The sequence below is a fragment of the Eurytemora carolleeae genome, unplaced genomic scaffold, assembly GCF_000591075.1.
Source record: "Eurytemora carolleeae unplaced genomic scaffold, Eaff_2.0 scaffold782, whole genome shotgun sequence".
Classification (NCBI taxonomy): domain Eukaryota; kingdom Metazoa; phylum Arthropoda; class Copepoda; order Calanoida; family Temoridae; genus Eurytemora; species Eurytemora carolleeae.
This window is the reverse complement of record NW_019397358.1, coordinates 39,555-56,812: the sequence shown is the minus strand read 5'-3', so window position 1 is coordinate 56,812 and position 17,258 is coordinate 39,555. Positions and strand designations below refer to the sequence as shown.

The 17,258-nt window shown below is 30.7% G+C and overlaps 2 protein-coding genes across 2 annotated transcripts; one reads left to right on the top strand and one right to left on the bottom strand.

Moving 5' to 3' along the window:
• Positions 1–20: 20 nt before the first annotated feature.
• Positions 21–771, bottom strand: LOC111713720 (uncharacterized). The gene is made up of 3 exons (XM_023488658.1): positions 705–771; positions 305–631; positions 21–118 (listed from the first exon to the last, which is right to left on the bottom strand). Exons 1-3 carry the CDS (start codon positions 748–750, stop codon positions 21–23), a joined length of 471 nt encoding a protein of 156 aa, XP_023344426.1. The 5' UTR covers positions 751–771.
• An 11,300-nt stretch (positions 772–12,071) lies between these two features.
• LOC111713735 (50S ribosomal protein L17) lies at positions 12,072–12,812 on the top strand. The gene is made up of 2 exons (XM_023488674.1): positions 12,072–12,183; positions 12,433–12,812. Exons 1-2 carry the CDS (start codon positions 12,157–12,159, stop codon positions 12,721–12,723), a joined length of 318 nt encoding a protein of 105 aa, XP_023344442.1. The 5' UTR covers positions 12,072–12,156; the 3' UTR covers positions 12,724–12,812.
• The last annotated feature ends 4,446 nt before the right edge of the window (positions 12,813–17,258 follow it).

Here is a 17,258-nt window from a genome sequence, read left to right as displayed (position 1 = left end):
CACAACTTTACTAATCTGATTTAGTTTGTTCCTTGTGAATAAGAGTTATCTGCACTTGAGGCATCCATCTTGATTGTACTCTGTACAGAACTACAGTGCCTGTGTCGTGATTGGTTAACTGCAGAGTGTACACTTTAACCACCTGGCAATAAACCGGTTTTTGTAATTAATGGAAATCCACATCAAATTCAAAGAAGATAAAAGACCATTCATTAATGTGATAGTGCACTTAAAAGGAATCCTGCGGCACTAGAAAATTTTAGAGGGACAAATTTTGTAGCAAGGTCTAAATAGTTAAAGTTTCCTGTTCTTTCACCAACTGATTGATGTCTCTTCCTAGTTCCCCATACTCCTTCGTCATGAGAAGGTGAATTATCAACCCTACTTCTGCTGTACTCAGTATAGTGATCGGAGTAACTGGTTCTCGGCGTGTAGCTATAACTTCCACTTCTAACTCCTCTGCTACTAGTTCTTTGTTTGGGATAGTCCGGACCAGGTCCATTGTAGTCCTGCCAGGCTTTAGAGTATCCTGTTCTACGTCTTGATCTACTCCCTGCTCTTGATGGAGTTGGGTCGGTAGATCGATTGCTGCTCAAGTTGGAAGCCGGTACTTGGAACTGATACAGCCTCCCTGTAAAAAAAAACAAAAATGTAAGGACCCATTTTTATATTAAATTTCATTTATTGATTTTTTTATGAATCACCTGGCAAACTCTGGTTGTGTCTAAACTTGCTGCGCTTTGAGGTCATACTTTATCTTACATTTGACCTGAAATATATTTACTTTACACCACATTATATTTTGTTGATAAATCATTCTCTTCAAAAATAATTTTTCCCCATCAAGTCAGAAATGTTTTTTTTAGTTTTTTTATTACAAAATGTGAAAAAGTACTGGTTTAAAGGGGAAAATTAAGGAATGTGTAGTCAAATAAAATTTCGAAATTGTGTCTTGTATGATGCATCTAATGTAATATCGTATGTACCCTGTACTCTTTAATTACAATATAAAGCACAAATGACATGGGGTAACTTTTTATTATTGTTTTACAAATCATGCTTGTAGAATGTAGAATTAGGTTTAGGAATAAACATTGTAATGGGTTTACAGTTACACCCTTTGATTAATGTAGATGTCAAGTCTACAAGAAATATCAAGAATGGGCTTACACCCTTTGACTAATGTAGATGTCAAGTCTACTAGAAATATCAAGAATGGGTTTACAGTTACACCTTTTGATTAATGTAGATCTCAAGTCTAATAGAAATATCAAGAATGGGCTTACACCCTTTGATTAATGTAGATGTCAAGTCTACTAGAAATATTAAGAATGGGCTTACACCCTTTGATTAATGTAGATGTCAAGTCTACTAGAAATATCAAGAATGGGCTTACACCCTTTGATTAATGTAGATGTCAAGTCTACTAGAAATATCAAGAATGGGCTTACACCCTTTGGTTAATGTAGATATCAAGCCTGATAGAAATATCGAGAATGGGCACACCCTTTGATTAATGTAGATATCAAGCCTGATAGAAATATCGAGAATGGGCTTACACCCTTTGAGTGTACATGAATTTGAAATGTGTTTGATTAGTTTAGAGCTTACTTGTTCAAAGTAATTGCAGTAAGTGCAATGAATAAATTCTTGAAAATGTTTTGATTATTTAAAGAATTCTAGGTAACACATTGTCAATAAAATAAGAAATATTTTTTTGTAAATGTACAATTTGACTTTTGTTATTTTCAATATCAATACTTTTTCCTTCCTGAATAACTTTTATAAATACACCATTTTATATTAATATACAGGGTGTCCCATGAACCATGACGGTTGGTGAATAGTTTAAAATGTCTTCTTCCATAATTTCACGGGCAGCCGTAGTACATTTGAATTTCCGAGCCAAGTCAACCTTCCCGGTCCCAGTTTGTATTGTACCTATTTCTATGGACTAGCCGGTGCAACAAGGTTGACGCGGTCAGACTTTATGCTTCATATAGGATGAATTTTACTAAAGGGGCAGAGGTGCGTGATTTGTTAAGTTGTTTGATACCATAAATAATACTGAAAAATATCGATCATATGGTTTCATATTATAGTAAAATTGATTTCAAAGTTCAGTATATTTGTATTACAAACTTGTTAACGAAATATTTTGCAAACAGTCTTTAATATCTAATAAAGTATATGGAAAAAGACATTCAAAACTATTCACCAATTGTTATGTAATGAATTATGTAATCATGCTAGTAATATCTTTGTTATCTATGTTCGTTTATCTATCATATCTATGTTTCATGTTGACCCTGGCCAGCCATTCCGGTCATTTCTATTTACTTGTATTAATAAAGTAGTATAGTACGATAGTCGATTTAGACGGACGTGTATAGAGCCTTGAGTTTTGGCAGAGTCAGAGAGATTGACATTAGACTAAGAGTCAAGTTTTCGGAGATTTCAACGGGTCTAGATTCATTACAGTTTTGTTTCGTGAGACACCCTGTATATTAATGTGTTAAGTACTACATATTATATGGGACACCCTGTATAACATAAAATTTTATCTTTCAATCTATCAATCTATCATCGATATTTGTTAGAAAGCTTATTTATTCCCTTATTTCCCTGTTGTTATGATAATAAAGATTCCCCTAGGGCTTGTGGTGGGAAGGGGGGGGAGTGAGTTAATAAATGGTGTGGTCCTCTTTTGACCCAATTATTGACTATATGAGCTAATCTACCCCTGTTTGTACACCCCTTGAAAATATTATAATAAAAGGCGGTATCAGTCCAATGAAAGCAAACACACGCTGTTCCGTATACAACCAATTCGCTATGGCATCTACAATCTACATATATATCTTATACAGACTAGAATATAAAAATTTTAAGAAAAGAAGACTTCAACCCTATAGATCCAGCATTGCCCAGGGGAGTTATACTTAGTCCCACTGTTCCCCCGACCTTTGTCGTAAATTACGATTTTAGCTTTTTTCCCGTTAATAGTAGATTCACTCAACTTAGAATCTCAAAACCAATCTAAGAACATTCCCGTGGTTTTTCCGAGTTCCCTAATTAAAATTTGAGGCAAATCGGTCAAGGGGTTCCTGAGTTATAAGCGAAAAAACTAACAGACAAACATATTTTACAACTTTATATAAGAGAATGAACAATGTTTTGATAAAATCTGGACTCCCTCATCTTCTTGCATTATATCATACGGTGGTAGGTGATTATATCAATATAATGAAGACGATATTTTGTATTAAAATTTAATTGCTAAGAAGCCTTTTTTCGAATTACAAAGGATTTGAGTATTTGCCACAAACTCAGAATTTCTAATCCCTATATTTTTGCAACCCAATGCCGTAGACCTTAGAAGTTTGAAACATCAAAGCTTTGCACCATCAAGTTGCTAAGATATAAGGATTAGAAAATTTGAGTTTGTGACAAAGACTCATCTCCTTTACAAGTAATAAGAGAGAAGCTTTTTTAATTGACAGCTTCTTTTTATTTCCATGTTTTTGTTTATCCATGCTGTTTTAAAGCTTAATGAAAAATAAAAATTGAAATCGAAAATCGTCTTCATTAAATTTATATTCTCTTATCACCGTAGTTTCTTTTCCTTTTTATATTATTTGTGTAATTACTAATAATTAATTACTTTAACTTGAAGATTAACAAAGTTAAGCATGAAAAGTTTTGGTTTACAGCTCTTTAACTTCTGCAAGCTGTAGAATTGATCCTTGAAAGTAGGGTTGTTAATCGTATTTGAAAACCATCGTTAAACAATTTTTTTTGTTTCGTTTTCTGATCGTTTTGAACTTTTATAAAACGAATAGCGATAGTTTTTATAAAACGATCAGCGATCGTTCTTATACGATTGTTTTTTTAAACGATCGTTTCGTTTCGTTTTCGTTTTTTGCCTTTGTTTTCATAACGAAATGACCGTTTTTCAAAATAATGAAAACGTTAACTTCCCCACAGTTGAAAGGTCAGATTAAAATAAATGTAAACGGTAAACGGTTAACAAAAAAACGGGAGAGTAGATCTGTCTACAGACCCCTTTTTCCGTTGTAATTAAAAAATGTTGTGTCCAAGAATTGTTTGAATTAAGTATAATATATTATGTCAAGTTAGATTCTCCTTCATTTTTAATACAACATTATTTGTTGTCTCGACTTAAAGTGCTAGTATACACCCCAACACATTGTATTTTTTTTTTATTTTTAGATATTTTTACACAAGGTATAAAAATGAGTATAAAAAGGCAAGTTACAATATGTTTTAAACCATTTCTAAAACTAAATCATAATTTCTAAATATAAAGAATTAGTTCTAAAAATACAAACATTAAACAAATCAAACAAAAAACCTGGTATTTTTTCTACATTTTAGCGGAATTATTTGTTGATTTTTATGAAGCAGTTTTTTTTTACTAATTTGTGGCTCATGTTGATGTATGAATTAAAAAGAAAGGGGGAATTATAAGTTTGAACCAAGGTTTAATAAAAGTTATATCAATACTTTCTTCACAGTGTACAATGATTCGAAAAAAATATCTTGAGCTAAGATTTGTGCTTAAAAACAATAAAAGATCATAGTTTTTTTAAAAAAAAAATTTTAAAAAAACCCAAACTTATTTCCAAAATGTTTTTTTTTCCTTTTTTAAACTTTCAAAATCAACAGAGATGTTGCGAGTTTTGTTCAGATTAAGATTTATATAAAAAAATTCTTATTTATTAAGAAGATATTTTAGACAATCTTTAAAAGACGTTACTTACTTGATACTGGATAAAAATATAAATAAAACCTGTTTTTTATCTTATCTTTTTACTTAGTAATAAAATTGAAATTTTTGTAAAAGTACAGATTATTTATTAAAAGAAATCATTAAAATCTAAGATCTAGTGAATGGTTTTCGTACATCAAGGGATTTATTACNTATGCTAAAATATTGTGTGCAAAGCGTAAAAAGATTCAATTTTGGCGCACAACTGTCAAAAAAGGTTCAACAACAGTAAATGTCAAATTTCATATTTTCCCCATGAGACATTTACAGAAATTTACAGAATTTTTTCCTAGATTAAAAAAAAATATTCCATACAAATCACAGGAAAGTGAATGTTTGAGCATAGGAATAGTGAAAAAATGTATTGTCAACTCTATTTTTTTTATTTTGTAATGTAATAAGAAGTATGCATGTTATTTGACCAGGAAAACTGTGGAAAGGGAAAACGAAATTTAAGCAATCTTATAGTATGTATAAATATTTTTTACCAAATCAAATGATTGGGAAAATGGTTCTGTAAACACTGCACAATTGTTGTGTTTAATGCTAAATACACAACTTGAAACCACAATTTAGAAGACATCTTTCTATTCCATAGTATTATGGGTCTCACTGTATAAATTTGTTATGTAAAAAATGTCGAAATGAATATAATGATGAAAGCAGTGTATTTATATAGTTGAGAAACCAACCGGTAGAAGTCAGCTTAACTTCAATACTGATCATAGAAATATATATACAAGGGAATATCAGATAGATAGATAGATAGATAAATAGATAGATAGATAGGTAGAGGAATTTATAAAGTGCAATCAAAAAAAAACGAGAGAGAGGATTTGAGTTTTTGCCACAAACTCTCTTTGACATCGGGTTGCAAAGATATAGGAATTATAAAATTAGAATTTGTGACAAAAATTCAATGTTTTTTGTCCGATTCAAAACCTTTATGTAGATAATGTGGAAGATATTGTTGTTGGACAGTGTTTAATCCTGATAAACATCTCCCTTTGTTTCTGCAGGAGAAATACAATTTTGAACAGTTTAACTCAGAACTTTGGAGCCATCGAAAGAATTTATAAAATGTCGTCTTCTGAACCTACTGATAATGGAATTCCGCAGATTATTTAGTTATTCTAATTGACACTTTTAAAACTGTTTCATGGATATTTATTTATTTTTTGCCAAAAATAGATAACACTGATACTGAAAAAAATACTATCCCTAGTAAAAATAAATTTAAGACGACATTTTATAAATTATTTCGATAACTCTGGAGTGAATGACAGCAATTATCAAAAGTGTCAAATATGGGAATTTCCAAAAAAACCAGGAGTTTGATGAATTTCCCATATGCCTGGGTATCTGAGAAATTTTCCAAATACGTAGATATATATTTGAGAACGATATTTTGAATTTCTCAAATGACTGGCAATTTCCAAGATACCCAGGCATTTGGGAAATTCCCCAAATACCCCGGCATTTGGGGAATGTCCCAAATGCCTAGGTTTTTGGGAAACTTCCCAAGTATCCAGTCATTTGAGAAATTTCCAAAATCTTAAAAATATACCAACCTCAAATACCTTTAGAAATTTGGAAATTTCCCAAATGCCTGGGTATCCGGGAAATTTCCCGAATGCCAAGGTTTTTGGGAAATTCCCCAAATTTCTCAAAGGACTGAGAATTTCTAAGATATCCAGGCATTTGGGGAGTTTCCAAGATACCCAGGTATTGGGGAAATTTCCCAACTACCCAAATTCCTGGGTATCTGTGAAATTTTCCAAATGCCTATTTGAATAAAAAAAAGTAAATGCTGTCGTGTCATGACCAAACATTTTAATCATTCATTAATTTTTAATTAGACACAGGTTCTAAAAGTATTCCGTTATAAATTTGATATATATGGCACGTAAAACTAACTTCAACGATATGCATCCTGTTTTATCGGAATGTTTTCAATTATATTTTTATCTCTCATTCAAAATCCGTCAAAAATAGCGTAATAGACGTTATTTACTTAAATAATAAAAAAAAACAGCCCAGATAAAAAATATAAAATAGCAAATACTAAAAATCTAAATTTAATAGGTGAAAATGGGTTCTAACGTTATGACTTCCTGGGTATTTAACCAGGACTCCCAGGACCTCTGGTTTACCGTGATGGGCCTCTCATAGATTTATCTAGGGGACCTTTTTAAATGGAGGGTCACAAAAAAGTATGTTTAAATATGGTAAAATTAATAATTAACCTTTTCGGCCAAGATTTTGAAAATAATAGATGATATTGATATCTCTTTAGTTACTTCAATTAGAAACATAAATTGTAAAAAAAAACTAATGTTTGTAAAAATGTTGTAAAAACTAATGTTTATAAATGTCGCCTTCTATCAAGGTACACTCAAGTAGACTGGGGGTAAAGACTCTTCTCTCTCCTATATAATAATATTTTTATTATTGTCTTTGGTATTAAACAAATTTAAAAATTCTGGAAGAAGACATTCTAAACTATTTACCAACTGTCATGTTTCGTGGGACACCCTATACAATCATGATTTATGACTGAAGTGAAATACGGAATGAAGAGAGTCTCTCTTTTTTATGGAAACCGCAATATAAGAATTTTGTTTTGAATGTTTAAAAGTCGCTAAGGATTTTGTAAATTGCAATACAACTGAATATTTCTAACACAAGGTGCTCAGATTTTACATTTGGTTTGGCGTGGGACACCTACATCTGTAACTAGTTTTTCGTGAATGTACAAAATCATTTAAATATAGAATTAAGAATACCGAACAATTACTCTCTCTCACAGTAATTTAGCTTTCAAATGTTTCTTCAACTGCAACATGTAAAGTTTTCAAATTCTTCTGTTTTCAATGGTGGATTTTTAAAAAATTTTGACAAATCAAAAAAATTTTATTTTGACATTTAACCTTCCTTTGGGTCAACACTAAAAAATGTGGTTACGACATGAGTACAAATTCTTCTTTTTATACCTTCTATTTTTTAATTTTTAACTAAATATTGATAAATATAAGAAGTTTTTATTCGATAAAACTGTTTTGATAAGAACTTATAACTTATGATAAGTTTTTCTCGTATCTTGTGTTTGAATGTGTCTGTTATATAATATAAGGCGCCAACATTTGCAATTTTCTTGGATGTCCCAAATATGTTCTAGCGGATGGCCCAAAATAACAACTTAAAAAGTCTTCGATCCCCATCAGGTCGTTTTAGATCTTAGATAAGTATATCTGAGGACCAAGCGTTTTAAGAGGTGCGCCTAATTATGAAAAGCTTTTAATAACATTTTGATTTTGAATAATAAAGTCAAAGACGACCTTTACGTTAAGTCGTCTCTCAACTAGCTTTGTTTAGCTTTGTGTGATGGGTCACATTTTAGAAAAGCATCAGATTTCTATGATTTAACCGTTTTTAATAAGATGTTAATTTGTGTTTGGAGTTCAACTATGCTGATTTTGGGACACACTGTACTCATGTACAACTACATACAGAATGTCCCTCATCATGTTGGATCATTAATGGATCTATTATTCCATTTTTGGGACTTATCAGAAAATTAAAGAAGAATGAATTATTTAGAAAAATTGTATGAAGGGTAATTTGAAAGTTTGCTTGCAGAAAATACTAGGTTTTTTAGTTTTATGTGCGCGTTCTGGCGTTAAGATACTCCAATATGATATGGGACACTCTGTATATTTTAACACAGAGGCATAAATATATTAATGAACGTATATATTTCCCTTTCATTAACTAAAACCTTAAACCACCTAATTAAAAAAAACCTTTTTTGTTTAGACGAGTTTTTTTCCTTATAAATGTCTACTTGAATTTTTTTTCAATTTGAACTTTTCTGGTTTTAATGATGCCCATATCAATTTTATCTTAAAAGTGTTTTTTTTATTTACCAAAAATAAAACTATTTTATTTTTACTGGCAAGTTTTAATTTGCATGAATTCCTGAGGTCGAATTTAAAGAATTTGAGTCGCGGCTTAAATTTAAGCCGCGGCTCAACTATGGTGGTTCCACTTAAAATTGTATTCAATTTTTCAAGATTTAAGCCGGCGTTCAATTGAAACCGGTTTTGGATTAATTTGAGACGCGGCTTAAATTCATTAAATTCGGACACTGGTGAATTAATATTTTATTTCCTTTCCACAAAACAAAATAAAAATTTGCAAAGACACTGTTTCTTTCCAGAAACTGTTCTTCAAACTTTAAGCCGTTGAGTAAAATTTCACTTCTTTATTTTTTTTCATGCTTAGGAACCCAGCTATGCCCGGAAACTAAACTTTCGCTATAAAGGCTGATCAAAATTTGAGGCAATTCTGTCATGGAGTTCATCAGTTATGATCGGACATACAAACAAACAAACAGAGATTCCTACATTTTATATAGAGATATGTGAGAGTTAAGAATATTAAGAGAGTTAAGAATATTAAGAGAGTTAAGAATTTTGAACTGTAAAAGGTGTTTCTGGTCAAACTTATCAAAAATAATTGAAACTGCTCAAATTGTAAATCTTGCATTCTCGTTTTTTTTTTGCATTTTAATATCTAAGGTTCCACCCTACTTGCCAATCTCAGGGTTAAGAACTCAGTATTGCTGTGAAATAAATTGATTTAGTTAATGCAGTGAATGCTCTGAAATAAAGGGACCAGAAGCTAACAGAGAAAGACTAAACTAAGGTTAAATGTTTTTAATCTTTCACGTCAAACTAAAGTTAAATAAATTTAAATTTAGAAATATTATATTTTTTATCATAACTCCTTTTATTGAAGAGCTTTTGAGAAGAACAAAAAAATTTGAATTTCTAAATTTGTTGTTTTCATACTTGTGCACAAAATACAAATTAGAGGAGCTACGAGGTCACAAAGTCGTAGCAGCAATGTGGCATAGATTTGACCTTTTCTATAGTCCAGTAGACGGTTATGTTCTTAAAATGCCTGCACATGAAAATAATAAAGAGGCGTTTTGAATGTATTCAATTTAACTATGCTTTTCGTTTAATATCAAATTTTAGTTTAGTTTTTCGAAACTTCTGATCAGTTTTAAAAAAAATATTTTTGATACCATAAAAATTGTTCTTCATTATTTTTTTCATAAAGTGTCAAAGAAGAAAAAGTTTAATTTATATTAAACATGATAATTACTTACATTTAGAATTTTCAATGATAATGAGCTCAACAATAAAGATAAGATGATAACAACTAATTAAAATAGATATTTTTTGTTGAATTAAGATAAGATCATATCTATCAAATCTAAATTTCTGATAAAATTATTTTTAGCTAAACTTTCTCCTACGAGATATATTTACAAAGATGACGAATTCTTAAGTTTTGGAATTGAGAATGTCAGATAGTGAAATTTTTAACTTTGTACAATATTAAAATAATTATTTAATTTGACCCGTTAAAATACGAGTTTGTGGATTTAAAGAGGCTAGGTTAAAATAAAACTCGGAAAATGTTAACAATATCTGATGTCCTAATTCATAAATATTTTTGCAACCCGATGATCACTGTTGAATCCGATTCATTTCAAGAATATCGAGGTTCTGTGAGAATATGTGTTCTAAAAGATTGATTCTTGCACTTCTAAAGATATTTCCGCTAACAAAAGATAAAAATATAAACGAAATTAGAAAATTTTCAGTAACAAACTAGCTTCATTCATTACATCTTAATGAAAGTTACATCTTAATAAAAAAGTTACATTTGNATCTATCTATCTATCTATCTATCTATCTATCTATCTATCTATCTATCTATCTATCTATCTATCTATCTATCTATCTATCTATCTATCTATCTATCTATCTATCTATCTATCTATCTATCTATCTATCTATCTATCTATCTATCTATCTATCTATCTATCTATCTATCTATCTATCTATCTATCTATCTATCTATCTATCTATCTATCTATCTATCTATCTATCTATCTATCTATCTATCTATCTATCTATCTATCTATCTATCTATCTATCTATCTATCTATCTATCTATCTATCTATCTATCTATCTATCTATCTATCTATCTATCTATCTATCTATCTATCTATCTATCTATCTATCTATCTATCTATCTATCTATCTATCTATCTATCTATCTATCTATCTATCTATCTATCTATCTATCTATCTATCTATCTATCTATCTATCTATCTATCTATCTATCTATCTATCTATCTATCTATCTATCTATCTATCTATCTATCTATCTATCTATCTATCTATCTATCTATCTATCTATCTATCTATCTATCTATCTATCTATCTATCTATCTATCTATCTATCTATCTATCTATCTATCTATCTATCTATCTATCTATCTATCTATCTATCTATCTATCTATCTATCTATCTATCTATCTATCTATCTATCTATCTATCTATCTATCTATCTATCTATCTATCTATCTATCTATCTATCTAGCTTTCTATCTATATATTCGTTTATCCATCTGTATATCTATCTATCCATCTGTCCAAACTTTCATCCTTTCACCTTTGCATTCTTTAATCCTTCCTTCCTTTCATACTTACATTCTTCCTTTCTTTCCTACTTTCATTCTTTCATTCTTATAGCCCTTTCATCCTTTCATTCTTTCTTTTTCTTTATTTACTTTTTTCATCCTTCGATTCTTTTATCCTTTCATCTTTTTATCCTTTCATTTTTTCATCCATTCATGCTTTTAACCTTTCATCCTTTCTTCCTTTCTTTCTTTCATCCTTTCATTCTTTCATCTTTCATCCTTTCACTTTCATCCTTTCACTTTCATCCTTTTATTCTTTCATGTTTTCATACTTTCTTCCTTTCATTCTTTCATAATTTTTCATCCTTTCACTTTCATCCTTTTATTCTTTCATCCTTTCATTCTTTCGTCCTTTTATCCTTTCATTCTTTCATACTTTCCTCTTATCCTATTCTTTTCATAATTTAATTTATTTATTTTCTAATATTTCCAGTGGATCATTTTTTTTCTTCTAAATCAAGCCTTGTCCAAATTCCACCCATACGTCTCTTCTACTAGAAAAAAAAGCCTAGTGACGCAAGGCTCTGCGTAAAAACTACGCATCACATACTTTCCACATTTTTCTCCTCCATTCCCCGCCATGTTCGTGCTCTATGCCTGAAACCCTGTTCAAGGCATAACGCCTTTAGGCGGGTTGCGCCCCTGTCGTACCGCGCCCCGTTGGATTGGGTTCCCCCCCGCCACCCCGCCACTCCGCATCCTCCTGATAAAAGAGACGTTCCATCCACCCTCCGCTCAGTTCTTCTCCGCACTCCGCTTCCTTCTGTTAGACTAAACCAAACCAAACCAATAAATCAAGATGGCCGACACTGAAGTTGCACCTCAGGTGAAATATTTTCCACACTCTTCAAGTAGTGTCGGACCTGAGTCAGATTTTGAATTCAATTTTGTGTTGAGAACGATGCAAGAATGGGTTTCAATGCAAAGTTTGGAGGTATCCACTCTATTTTCCTGTTAAGGGGGGTTTCCTTGGTTTTATACTCATCAAATAAATTCAGAAAGTTAAAAAAGTATTATTTTTCCAAGTTCTATGTTGTGTTTTTTTTTCTAGAGGATTATTTTAATATTATTTCAGGTTGCTGCTGGCGAAACCGTTTCAGAGGTTTGTGAGAGAACTGAGGAGCTGAATGTTGAAGAAGTAGCCGCAGCTGCTCCTGCTGCAGAAGAGTCTGAAGCAGCAACTGGAGAAGCCGCTGCTGATTCTTCTGAAGGTGCAAGTGAAGAAGCTAAAGAGGAAGCTGCTGAGGGCAGTGAAGCTGCCCCTGAGGCAGCTGCAGAGGAAGGTGAAGCTGCTCCCGAAGCTGAGGCAGCAGCAGAAACTGAAGCTGCTTCCTCTGAGGAAGCTCCCGCTGAGGAGAGCAGTTAAAGTCAGTTGGTGTCATAAAATTTATTTTTTGCTGTAAGTTTAGATATAAGTGTAAAGTATCAATAAATATTAATCCAATATTTTAAAAACTTTAAGCCAGATTAATTAATTTTTAAATTTCTATAAGTCTATAACGTGTTTTAAACTGAGCTATTTTGTGTATTTAAAAGTTATTTCTTGATTATTATCATTTTTGGATGTTTTCGTTGTGTTATTTTGAGTTATTATTTTTCTCAGATTCGATAAAAAAAATATATTAATGTATTTTCGATAAAGTGTTAAAAATTTTGGGATTTTTGAAGATCACCAAAATATAAAAGTCTGAACTCAATTTGAAAATATTGGGCAGATTTCTAGAGTAAGAAACTGATTTTTTGCCACAAATTCATATTATCAAAATCATGTTATTTTAAACTTAGTGTATTTGATCTGACATGAACACATGATTGAAATATCAGAGGTCTACGACATACAAATACAGGGATTAAAAATCTGATCTTGTGGCAAAGAATTTAGTTCCTTTAATACATTATACAGTGGCCGAATTTAAAGAATTTGAGCGGCGGTTTAAATATGGTTGGTTCTACTGATAATTGTATCAAATGTTTCAAGATTTAAGCCGGCGCTGAATTTAAACCGGGTTTTGGCGGATTTAAACCGCGGCTCAAATTCTTTAAATTCCATCTCTGGATTGTTAAAATAAACTGCGATTTACAGGACTAATCATAAATTTTGAAAAGATTGAATCAGTTCAAAAAAATTGTATAATAAAAATTTGCATGCAGAAAATACTAGGTTTTTCGAGTATTTTCGAGGTTTTTCAATCCAATATGATATGGGACGCTCTGTATCATGCATTGAAACATTACTGCTTAATATCCAAACTTTTATTCACTACTGGCAAATGATAAAATTTCCCAAATCAAAAACCTATTTGATTATCGAGTCGACCAGCGAATAAAAATTGAGTTTGCCCTTGGATTAAAAAAAAGATAACAAACAAATTATCTTTTTAGTCAAAATAAGCTTGAAAATAAACTTTATTGTATAGACAGAATTAAGCAAAATAGTCAATGAATCTAAGGAATATTTCTCAGTGGAAATCATGACTTATTAAATAATAATTCAAATATTAATGAAAAAAGTCACATATTATAAAAGTATTTGATATCCTGTATCTTACTCGAAATTTAAAATTCGGTGATGGTGATGGACCAAACCTCTGTAGAGTAAAAAAGTAGATGATAGTTCCACAATCCAAATTTATTGAAAATATATTTTGGTCTGGGTTGACCCTTGTCAGTTCTAACGATATAATAACCATCAAAATCGATAAAAAAAAATTGTAAAAATTGTAAAAAATCACAAGAAATTATTGATACTTTTTTCTGTGACTTGGATTGAAAACAAAGTTGAATTTTTTATTGTGAAAATTATTTTTAAGAAGAAATAACTGGGTCTTTGTTTTTTACTTAACTAAATAAAATACTATCTTAGATTCCTGGTCTTAGGCTTTAGTTTAAAGAGTTGCACACAAGAAATAAGTCTTCAGAGACGACTGTGCGGAATTTGTTCATATTTCTATGGTTCCCTCAAGCTGTAAATTGGTGTCTTTCTTTGCTAAATCAATAATTGATAACCTACATTGTAGGCAGAAATAACGTTATAGATGATTTCTTATTTAATCCTTCTTGGATTTAGAAATGTGAGCCCTGCATTCTGACATTCATTGTTTTTACATCCAATGCGTAACTTGCTTGGAGATATCAAGTTGGAATGCGAATATATACAATTTACGCGGGAAAAAACATGATTGACTCCAAGAATGTATCCTTGCGTCAGCGTAACTCATTTCTTACGCAATATACGCAACTTCTTCATAGCTCACACCTAATCCATCATAGCATTTGTTTCTTCTTAAACATTTAAACTTTAATACTTGTTCCAACTACACAATTCTTTATTTTTTACAGATACTTCTGACGCAATTTCAAGTGCTCCTATATTTATAGAGTGATGCATGTTAACGGTACCTTAAAAGCATTTTCTGATCAGAGCCCGCGATTTAAAAACTTCGGCTCAACAACAGCTTAGACCCGAGTCGTATTTTCTTGAATTTTTTAAATCGCCGGCTCTGGATACGTTCACCCTTGAAAATTTGCAATTTTTATTTGTGGTTTCTTTTCAAAAGTGACCCATGCGCGCATTTAAGCTTCAGAAACATGAAAGATTTATACACTTGTCAAGCTTAACGACGATATCTTTCACATTTAAGTGGAGTTCTTTCAGACCAAAAATTTATTTTCAAATTTTGTTTTGAATAAAACATTCTTTAACTTTGAAATTATCTGAGAACCTTTATATTCTAGAATTTTTCATAAGAGAACATAAAGTAATTTTATAATTTATAATTTAGCGCACAATTGGAATTTTTCTATTTTTGTTAGAAAGATTTTGCATTAAACGGGTAGTATTCGTTGATTATAATAATATGAAAATTAGAGGGGTGCTTTTTGTGATAAGAAAAGGGAAACGGAGGGGTTTACAAGGGTGCAAGTATGAAAGGGAGGAGGGGGCGGGGAAGGTTGCGGAAGGGGTGGGGTAGGGGTGCGGATTTTGTATTTCCGTTGCCTCAAGGGTTTCCTTCATATTTAAGTATTAACAAATTGTCCCAAAAAACTGTCTTTAACAAAATTTTCTGTATTTTATCTAAATAATTTCTACAAAAAAAATATAAATAATATAAAAAACAAATGAAAAAAATCCGCAATTACTTTTTTTGAACAGCCTGTATTTAAGAATGTATATTGTAATCCCTCGTGTAACCAAAAATAGTTCTGAATATCAGAATTAATATTTAGGGTATGTGGTTTCTAAACAATATACTGTTATTCAAACTATATATTCTTTATTCATATTTTGCGGGCGGGGTTTAAAGTGAAATCTTTAACTATATCTGTTCATTCGATCTTTAGATTAAAGGAACTGTGGTCGTTTTTTAAAGTGACATTTACAGAGGGGCATGTAATCTTTAAAGCTATTTAAAGAATTTGATCCGCGGTTTAAATTTAAGCCGCGGCTCAGATATGGTTGGTTCCACTTAAATTTGTATTAAATTTTTCTAGATTTAAGCCGGCGGTCAATTAAAACCGGTTTTTGGGGGATTTAAGACGTGGCTTAAATTAATTAAATTCAGACACTATTAAGATAATGTTCAACTATTCATAAATTAATTTTTGGGTACTCTACAAAAGCAACTTTCCTAAGGTGTTTGTTTGTTTGTATCCAATAAACGTAAACACGACTGAACTAATGGAGTAATAGACGGACATAGATTAAAACATTTCGATACTTCAAAATCCATAAAAAAAATGATAAATCCGTAAATTGTTTTTGTTTATTGTTTATAAATGCTGCAGATATAAAGCAACAATTAAAATTAAAATAGAAGAAGCTTTATACTTAATAAAGGCAATTTGGGCATTATCTATTTGTTTTTGTTTCCCAAAATCATACATTTTATAATTTCTTAACATTTTTTAAATTATATTTTTCAAATATTTTGTATTGTACAGATATAATATATGTATATATTTCTTACTGAATATGAATAACAAAAAAAATTCTGTATTCTAATAACATTTGTTTTATCAAAGTAATAAATTTTTTATTTAAACAATTGTGTATAAAACTGACATCAAATCTCAATAGATGACGCATCTATTTAAATTGAATTGAGTCAAAAAATTGTTTAAAATATTTAGATAAAATCTTATCCATCCCACCCATACGCCTCATGCATATCAGTTGCTTGCATTTAATACTTTTATTCATTCATTCATTCATTCATTCATCCATCCTAATAACTTTTTTTTATCGATCTTCATCCATTAACCTATTCATTCTGTAATTCATCCTTGTTTAATTCATTATTTTCATTCATTTCGGATAAAGAATAAAATGTGCACAAAATGGCATATTCATTATCTAAAGATAATTTGAAAAGCTCATTATTTATTTAGCGTTAAACATATTCTGAACTTGTATATATTTATATCCAGAAACCAGAACTTGTATATATTTATATCCAGAAACCAGAACTTGTATATATTTATATCCAGAAACCAGAACTTGTATATATTTATATCCAGAAACCAGAACTTGTATATATTCATATCCAGAAACCAGAACTTGTATATATTCATATCCAGAAACAACCAGAACTTATTCCGACTTTTGGATTAATTAATTCCTCTTCGAAATATGGTCATATTCTGCAGGTTTAACTTTTAGATAATTTAGGCAATGTATTCCATTTGAAGAATGTTTTCCACGTGGATAAAAAAGTGAAGATTTAGGTTTGACTCTAATTTACCATCCATGTGAATGCCAATGGCTCTTCTAGACAGCTGACCGTGTCCGTGGATTTCTGCTGAAAAAGACTGAAATGTTGTCCATTCGAGTCAGATTCAAGTCTGAAGTGAAGGTTCAATTAAAAAAGACATTAACAATTTCTTTAATCAGAGCTGGGAACT

Bases quoted from the DNA above. Each gene is read 5' to 3' on its own strand.
- LOC111713720 (XM_023488658.1), bottom strand. From the start codon at position 750: ATGACCTCAAAGCGCAGCAAGTTTAGACACAACCAGAGTTTGCCAG. The intron at 632-704 runs GTGATTCATAAA...TTTTTTTTACAG, and splicing joins ACACAACCAGAGTTTGCCAG to GGAGGCTGTATCAGTTCCAA. The intron at 119-304 runs GAAACTTTAACT...TACACTCTGCAG, and splicing joins ATCAGTTGGTGAAAGAACAG to TTAACCAATCACGACACAGG.
- LOC111713735 (XM_023488674.1), top strand. From the start codon at position 12,157: ATGGCCGACACTGAAGTTGCACCTCAG. The intron at 12,184-12,432 runs GTGAAATATTTT...ATATTATTTCAG, and splicing joins ACACTGAAGTTGCACCTCAG to GTTGCTGCTGGCGAAACCGT.